The sequence below is a fragment of the Aulonocara sp. 'chitande type north' Nkhata Bay genome, linkage group LG22, assembly GCF_057382095.1.
Source record: "Aulonocara sp. 'chitande type north' Nkhata Bay isolate Kocher_YH1m ecotype deep benthic linkage group LG22, A_spYH_male_GT1.1, whole genome shotgun sequence".
NCBI lineage: Eukaryota > Metazoa > Chordata > Actinopteri > Cichliformes > Cichlidae > Aulonocara > Aulonocara sp. 'chitande type north' Nkhata Bay.
In genome coordinates this window covers 8,810,997-8,820,258 of record NC_141364.1, presented here as the reverse complement: position 1 = coordinate 8,820,258, position 9,262 = coordinate 8,810,997, and the positions used below count along the sequence as shown (strand labels likewise).

Here is a 9,262-nt window from a genome sequence, read left to right as displayed (position 1 = left end):
GAAAAACAACTTCCTGTAAAACGGAAGAAAGGGGAGGGCTTTATAAACCACAACTCCACAATATCTGACTTTTTCAATCTCATGTCATTTTCAAAAGAAATGTTTCACATCCATTTTTTGTGTGGATAAAATAAATAAATAATAAATATATAAAAAACGAAGAGGTAATTGAGATGACCAGACCGAATAACTGTTCGTAAGCACAAAGAAGTTGTAAATAATTCTCTTCATCTGTAATGAATCAATCAGTGTGCAATGCTTTCCTTTAAAAGTTAAGATCTTAAAATGTCGAAATGTCTTTTGTTATGACCTAAGATAATCTGTTGCCTCGAAGGTGTGTGTGTGTTGGTGGAGCTGCTGATTGGTTTGTAAAAGTTCCTGTGGCTGGACTGGATAATTGAATGGACCTGAGCATCTTAAACACCAGCTGACAGCCACCTCTGTCCACTCCTTGTCGCGTCTACAAAGAACAAAGAACCAAGCAGTTGCAAGTAGCACCAAATAGTTGTATGAGAAGACTGAACAGAAGTCCATTAGGGAATTTTGTGAGCTAAGTTGTGTTTCTGATATGCTGTTAGTTAAGAGTGTTTTGTAGAGAAATGTAAATACTTATAAACTGCATATATTGAGCACTGCAGCAGTAGCAGGAGTGAGACGAGTGTTTGTGTTGAAATCCATTTTGGTTATTGGTTAGAAACATTGGTTCAATAATTGTTTTTTGTTTTCCTTTTATTGTTGCTTAGAGAACAGTAGGGATTACTGGATGCTTTTATTTGTTGACATGGCACTGCTAACCTCCAAAGCAGATAAACTGCTGCTTAGCATCTTCAGCTGTTCTGTGTTGCTAGCCTTTTCTGGGAGTGGCAGGAGTGAGGAGTTGTGCGTCATGTTATGTCGAGGGTACCCCTAGACCACTAGGCAAAGTAACACTTTCCTGTTCTAGGCAAACAGATAATTTGTTATTACATAAAATAAGCTGTAAAATCTTTTAATTCTTTTTATTTAGCAAGTGTAACTCGTGGCAAAACCTGCAACAGACAGCCCATCATGTCCATTTCAGGCTTTGCCTCTCCAAAGCATGAAAAGCACACACATGCAGAAGTTGCAGTAACAACAGATACAGATATTTTATTTCAAGGCAACATAAAAATAATCACCGGAAAGTGATTAAACAGACATTATTAACACATTTACATATTAGCATCTACAGCACCTGGGAATGTACTTCATATGTTTGTTTTTTATTCACTAGCAAATTCTTGGCTTTAAATATTCTCTCCCCCTGCTGGTAATGAAACTTCTGCATGCATATCCTTTCACATTTTGGGAAGGCAAAGCATTTTGAGCACACCCCACCTCCATTTTGACCTATTTTTGATGGTTTGAAGTCAACAAGTCATTTATAGCAGCTTAAATTCCTGCCATAATTTTTTAAGTACCAGAAATCACTTTTGGCAAGCGATCACTTTTTGGCACTGGCACATGAAACAAGCATTCCTCAAGCTGCTGGGTAAGGTGCTCGTAGCTTTGCTCATTTGAGTCAGGGAAAAAAGTCCCTCGCATGAGTGCGGCTTGAACCGTGGTGTCCCAAGTGCACTGTCTCTCGATGAGGATGTGGTCCCCTGCGACCAACCCAAATGCATCAGTGGCATCATCATCATCGTTGTTGTCATCGGCACCATCGGCAGTGTCGCCAACAACATCAGCAGCAGTAGGACCGAGGACTGAAGGACACAAAACGTGTGTCGGAAGGTGCAGCAAGTACATATGTAGGGGTTGTACTGTGCTGTACTGTCCCATGTGTGCAAGCTGGGTCTAGGCAGGTAAGCATTGTAAGTTGGTGTGTAGGTAGGTGGATAGAGAGCAAGTGGTTTCAGGGACACAGAAGAACAAGATCAAGAACCTCATGGTGGGTCTGAATGACTCTTCTGTTTTGTTGCAGGTCAGACTGACCCATCTTAAAATTAAATAATCTAAATTAAGTACAAGAGCAAAACAAAGAGTCAATGCCGCAATCAGTTGCAAAAGCACTAGCGTCTAAATGAATGTTGTCTCTGTTGTCATGAGTAAATGGACACTCGCCCTGCAACGCCTCTGTGTGTGTATCGGGTACTTGTCACCGTTTTATTTTCTGGAAGGCACCATGTGGTTCACTTGAGTGCTGAACTCAGTCCTGTTGCGTCTCCAAAGACAACATCCCACCCCCAACAAAACTCACACCCAAACACCCAAATAGTGATAACACTTATACACCCACCCAAATCCATCAAGTGAATGCTGGTGTGATACACTTTTAATCTTGCAACCACGCAATTTAAACAGAGCTTTAAAGTCAACATTTGGCATTACAGTCTTTGTTCTTCAACAAAGGCTGAACTCTCGTGAAACGCTTTCATGTTATTTCTTTAAGTAGTCTCCAGGACCAGTTCTCCAGGCTTCTTAAATGACATTCAAAGCGCTTCTTTATATGTTTGCTGTCATCTGTTACTTTAAATAAATTTGGTGATTTGCAGTACAAAATGTATAAATGGTCAAACTGACTGTAAAGTTTCATCCATTTATTTTACATTTTCAAAAGTTTTTATATTTTAACAGGTGAAAATATTTAATAATGAAATGTGTTAAAAGAATGTGAAACTATAAAAGTCAAAGTTTTTGTGAACAAAGCGCCATCTGTAGATGACACTCTGCAATTGCATTAAAGTGACGTATGTGCCGTGGAAAGTGCATACCAGTGGCAATTCTAGGTGGCTGTATCTGTGAACAGTAAACATTTTTCTTTTTAAAGAAAAGAATTCAAAGTGCCAAAAAAAGACGTGTTATCACCCCGGGATCATGATATATGTGTTGTGCAGTGATAGTGCAGCAGAAAATGTTAGCGGTAAAATCGTGTGGATACAAGTACCAAATCAATTTTTACAACCATTCATCATACTCTTTTCATGAAATCCATTAGTCAGGCTAAATTTAAAAAATGGCAACCATTTTCAAGATGGCCACCAACCGGTAAGAACATTTAGAGACAAATTCAACAAGACTGGGCTTTGTGAGTGTCTTCATGCTTAGTCTTGTAAAAGTTGAGTTTAGAAGTCTAAAAGTAATCAAAAGCTATATAAAGGTACTTTTGACTTTTTGTTATGTAGATGACCTTCCTGATGCAACCCTACCATGTATCCAGCTTTGGTATCACCACAAGGATGCCACCAGCTTGTGATATCCTGAAGATTCTTTTTTTGTCATTTCTTTACCTTCTTCACATGTTTTGCATGTAATAAGCGCATATTCTGGCCTGTGAGACTCATTCAGACACTCAGACACCCAATATCATTAAAATGAAGACACAAGATACTCATTTTACATTTTCGCTTGTTTGTTCACTCTTTCCCAACATGCTAGCATTTAAACCGTGTCCCCTGTCTCCGCTATGATACCCGTCTCTCTTTGTATGTCATTTGCTGTTCCCATTAAGTCCAATCCCTGCCTTTATGAATTCTTGGCAGAGCTGAAGATTTGGCTCCCACATAGCCACGGGCCAATAATAACCAACATATGAAATTATCTGGGAGGCTAGTATAACGTCCTCAGCCTAGGGGTAATTTGGGCATAACAAGAAATGTGACCGGAAGAGAGGACGCTCTGCTTATTCCTAAATAAAAACCAGTTAAACTAATCAATTAATCAATCAATATTTATTTCTATAGCACATTTAAAAAGGACAGTGTCCATGCAAGTGCTTCATATAAGGTAGCAAAGCAGATTACAACAAAAGGCAACAATAACAGTTTAAAACAATTACAGTGACAGTTAAACAGCACAAATGCAGACCAGGTGGAAGTCTGAACTAATTTGCTTCAAAGGCAAGATGGAACAAGTGAGGTTTAAGTGTGATTTGAACGATTGAATGGATTCTGACATGCGGACATTTATAGGAAGATTATTCCAGAGTTTTGGTGCGGCAATTGCAAAAGCTCGGTCCCCTCTAGTCTTTCGTCGGGGCCTTTGTTACACCAAGAGCAGTTGGTTAGAGGATCTGAGCGCTCTCTTGGGGCTATACACGTCAAGAAGGTCTGTTAGGTAACTGGGTACAAAAGTTATTTAAAATTTTAAAAGTATACAAAAGGATTTTGTATAGGGAACTGAGGACACTTGTTTGTCTAATTTGAGAGAGCTGTCAAGGACAACTTCAAGATTTCTAACGGTATAAGAGAGATGGCTGGCATAGGACCCCAGTGTATCAGTTAAACCCTTTTTCAGTACAAGCTTCAATGCATGAGAACGCTTCATTGGGCCATCGCTAGGTCTCATCTTAGAACCAGAAACACAACTCGATTTATATTCAATAACGCAATGTTTGGCTAAGATTTTCACACAGAAACACTAAAAGCAATGAGCAGAACCACAGGCTGTTTATTGGGTGGTGAAGCCCAGGACAGAGGGGCGAGGTGGCTGTCATCTGGTAGTTCACAGCTTGCTGTCCAACCAATTATCTAATCCTGGAACAGGAATAAATTCAACCCAACCACTCAGCAAGCCTTTGACTCGATCAAGACACACAAGGAGAGAAAAACCCACAACCATCCTCTGGTCGGAGGAGGCGGACATATGAACACACATGACCAACATGATGTTAGGACACCAGATGCAGTTGTACTGCGGGCCACCGTACATTTGACAGCCCTGCTCTAGGTATAAAACAAACACCCATCCATTATATATTCTGCAAAAAAAGAGCGATAAGGATAGTAAATAAAGTAAAGTAAATAAAGCCACTTCAAAAGAACCATCAAATCCTTTTTTGAAAATTAAATTTGGTATTCTTAAGTTTAAGATTTGGTTGACCTCAGAACTGCACAAATAATGCTTAAGGCCGCAAAAACATCTTTGCCTCACAACTTTCAGAACTTGTGCCATTTAAAACCAAATCATCTTAATTGTCCTTATTACTGGCTGTTCAGCAAGCCAGTAATAAGGACAAATATAAAATACCAGCATTACAGTCACAGGAGTTAGTTTGTGGAAGAACTCTATAGAGGAATTAAAAAAAAAAAAAAGTACATCGATGCATAACTTCATACCTTTTTTTAAAAAAACAAACAAACAATAAATTCCATGAATATAGTCATTGAGAAGTCTCACTGTATTCTAATGAAGCCCTGTCTTCATTTTTGTTGATTAGAGCGAGAGTAACCCAAGATTAAAGTATTCATTAGGATATGTGTTACAGAAATACACTTTCATATTAAACATGTACAACCAGAACTCAGTTTTTAAACAGAGAATAAAGATTTTTTTTTATTACAAGGCACAGAGATTTAGAAGTGTGTTAATAACAGGGTGTATAGCTCAAAGTAAAAATGTAGTTTGCCTTTTTAGTTTGTAAACTTATATTGTTTTATGTGTGTATTTTGCATGTGAATAGACTAGGATCAAATGGTGTAAATTTCATCCTACTACTTTTTGAGCATCTAAGTGGTACACACAGATATTCATGACCACTCAATATCTTTTACAATGCATTCTCTTGTTAGTTCAGTTATATTTATATGTTTGAAATAAAACAGTCAGTCAATCTGTTTTTACCCATTTTTCGCATATGCTCTTATTAGGAGCTTTGCAAAACTTATCATACCAAGTCTTCAGGGGTTCTTCTCCTTCTTCTCCCCCCAGCCTTACACAATGCTCTCCATCAGGATTTTCATGAGTCCAGTTGTCCGGCTCATGGTCAGCCCAAAAAGACAAACTATTGGATGAAGGCCGAAAAGAAATGATCACGTTAACTTCCAAACAGCATATTGTAAATGGAAAAAAAATGTTTATGATAATCAAACCTTGTGTTTAGTGGTGAGCCATCCAACCACAACCATCTGCCCTCTTCCACTGCATCTGTCAGGCCAATCCAGAACATGTCGTCAAAGTTCTCCATTTTTCCATTCAATCTGGTTCTTAGAAAAATCTGAAAAGGAGATGTTTGAGTGTTATTGATATAACACTGATCTGTTTTGAGAGAAAGATCTTCTAAAGCACATTTTAAAATTTAAAGATGTGAAACAAATGAATGATGAATGAAATGAAAATTATGTGATTTATACCTGCTCACACCAGTTATCTATCTTAACCAGGTCGCCTCCTTTAGCCCTACATTCATCTCTGCTCTCTGTCCAGGATGATTTATTGGTGGAGAAGTAATAACACTTTCCTCCATGTTCATCCCAGCCTTCATCACATGCACATGGCCCGTCTTTGAAGAATTACAGAAAAGACTTTAGTCAAGTGGAAAATATTGTACAATTCCAACTTTACAGTCATTAGTGGATATCAATTAGAGAAACACAAAATCCATAACTTACTTATATTTACTTTAGGAATTTCAGGACACGTGAGATTCTTATTGCTGCATGATTTTACTTCTATAAAAAAATAATATATATATCATCTGATGTGTCTTTGATTTAAGAAAAGCAGTTTGAATGGTCACAGAATACATTCTATTAAGTTGTGTTACTGGGAAAGATTTGTTTCCCGTTTTGTTTGTTTGTGTACATTAATGCAAAACTCAGTTGAAGAGGCTCCTGTCAGTCTGCTACTGTCAGCAGCATAAAGAGGAATTCACACAGGAAGAGACGAGCAGCTATGCAGAAATGAGAAATCACAGGTTTGGTATGGGGCTAGAAGTTAAATATATCTCAACTTTGAAATGAGCAACTAAAGCAACAACCAATGGCAGCAAAATATACAACTGAAAGACATGATGATATGCACTTAAATGCTTCTCTTACTTTAGACTCACACTGCCCTAACAATGTCAAATAAGAAGAAGCACTAATGCTAGTTCTTCAAACAATAGTTAGGTTGAATACTATTTTCAGAGCAGCTGAATAACATTGAATCTTTTAGAGTTTCTCTCACCCGTGAGAGTTTTCCTCAAAGCTGCATTCTCTTCATTCAGTGTTTGGAGATTTTTTCTGCTAAGCCAGTTTTCAACAGCTGATTTCATAACAAGAGAAAAGTAGTTAGAGTAACACTTTTTGGTTTCACTAAAATGGGACAAAGATTTGTCCTTTCAGATCTTTTCATGACAAGATTTTAAAACAATGCCTTTGAAGTAAAAAAAATGGAGGAAAACATCAAGGGAACATTTCTTTTTTAAAGTCAAACTTATATATATATACACCTGTGCACACAATAGCTGAAACAGTTCATGAAAAAAAAGACTGTCCCTTTTGGTTTGTTTATCTCGGTTTCAGATGTGTGTGTTGTTCGATTCAGGACATACACAAAAAAGCCTTGCACCAGTAATGAAGGGCAGAAAGGTCGAGTGTCTACTGCAGCAACCAAGTCATGGAAAAATGAAAAACGGTAAAGACAAGGCAGGCCCAGCGATACAGGATGTGCCAGTAGCAGCATCATTTCCATCTCCTGTTTGGGCCCGCTTTGGAGTTAGTGCTACCTAAGATGATGGCAGTAAGAAATTGATTAATTAAAATCCAAAAGTGTGCAAGCACTGTGCATGTTGCTTATGCCAGCTGCAACAAGTCCAATATCTATAGAGATGTCACCCCAATGTCTCAACTTTTAAACAGTCTCTCAGTGAAAATGTAAAACAAAAGGACTGGCAGGTTTCATAGATAAAGATATCCAGGCTTATGTCATAGTAGAGGTGACAGAGTCAGTCATTTTAGTCATTATGTTTTGAACATGCAGAAAGGTCTTGAGGACGGCAGGATCATTGCATTTTTAGCATCAAGAAAAAACAGTCTTTTAGTTAAAACGCGATGGTGGATTATTAGTTATGCACTTGCATAATTTAAGTAAACCCTTTAAAAAAAATTTTTGACAAACAAATGAAAAGCATTTTTAAAGCATCAGTGTCTCCAGTTTTACTTTAACCTAACTTTAACATAAGAATGTGACAATGACGTCCATTCCAGGCTGCTTCATTCTTTCAGTTTTGCATGACTACATGGCACGTCCTCAGTATGCGTCCTTGCATTTTAAACACTATAAATGGTATATGAATGGCTTCTTATATTGCACTTTTCTACTCTGAGCACTCAAAGCACTTTACACAACTTCCCTCATTCACCCATTCATGCAAGCACTTTTTTCTTTGTTCTATGTATTTGGCAAGCAGACTGGAGGGATCGAACTACCAACCTTACGATTAGCAGATGACCTGTATACATGTCCTAATATATATTACCTGATACCAATAGATTTACCAAATTGAACCAAAAAAAACATTCCACCCCTTGTGCACACACAAAAAAAACTTACAGAGACGGTAAATAACAATGACAGCTGCTGCCAGGAGAACACTGAAAACGGACAGGGCTATTCTCTCTGAGGTGACCTTTGACCCTTTGGTTGATTTTGCATGTTGAGCGTCAGGAGCTTCATCTGATGAATCACATAAAGAAGACAGAAAGTGGACACATAATAAATGGTTCTAACAAAGTCTACGTAGTGTAGTTAAGGGCAAATAGAGAAACATTTAACTGTTTACGAATGTTCAGCCTTTGTCTGGTAAAGGCTGGTTTGTCTGGTTCATCAAGCTGCCAACTCTGAGAACCACAGTTAGATTAGACAAGATGCATGTGAAATGTGACACATTTTCAGATCCTCATTTTAATTCTGACTTGAAGTCTACTTTTATATATCAAGTTAGTTTATATATCAGTGTGGGTTTATTCCAGTTAACTTCAAACTGCTGGTTCTACCCTTCTCCTTTCTGTTGAATTAACATAATATTCTTACCTTCTGTGCAGCTCTGTGGACTGTTCATCTTGCAGTCTTCAAGGTTCTGACTTCAGAATTAGTCCAGCTGTCTCTAAATCACAAAATCTAAATAACAAAAACTAAAACTATTTGTGCTTTTCTCATTTTTGTGATTTTTTTTTAGATTCAGTTACATTTAAATGACAGATTAGCAATGAGACTCACCATAAATGTTTCCTTGACCTCGCCTTAGCCTTTTAAAAAGGAAATGCTAAAAAACCCCCAACAACTTCATGTTATCAAAAAACAGCTTCCTGTGAATTAAAGAAGAAGGAGGAGACTTCAACTACAGTTCGTACTGTTTTCATTTTGACTGAGACAAAGTTTTCTTGTGTGTGGAAATGCTGCACACATGTTTGCCATCACTGAATATTTTATTCATGTGCATTTGTTTGTGATTAAAAAACACATTGTTTTTAACACTGTTTATTCTTTTAACTCTTTTATTATTTGATGTCTATGTTTGAGTTCCTTCATTTTCCCTGAT

At 37.6% G+C, this 9,262-nt stretch overlaps 1 protein-coding gene across 1 annotated transcript; it reads right to left on the bottom strand.

Annotated features, from left to right (window-relative positions):
- Positions 1–4,563: 4,563 nt before the first annotated feature.
- Positions 4,564–8,893, bottom strand: LOC147303455 (galactose-specific lectin nattectin-like). Its single transcript, XM_086279984.1, has 7 exons — positions 8,755–8,893; positions 8,275–8,397; positions 6,907–6,984; positions 6,348–6,407; positions 6,090–6,238; positions 5,829–5,953; positions 4,564–5,740 (listed from the first exon to the last, which is right to left on the bottom strand). Exons 1-7 carry the CDS (start codon positions 8,780–8,782, stop codon positions 5,566–5,568), a joined length of 738 nt encoding a protein of 245 aa, XP_086136110.1. The 5' UTR covers positions 8,783–8,893; the 3' UTR covers positions 4,564–5,565.
- Between the last annotated feature and the right edge of the window lie 369 nt (positions 8,894–9,262).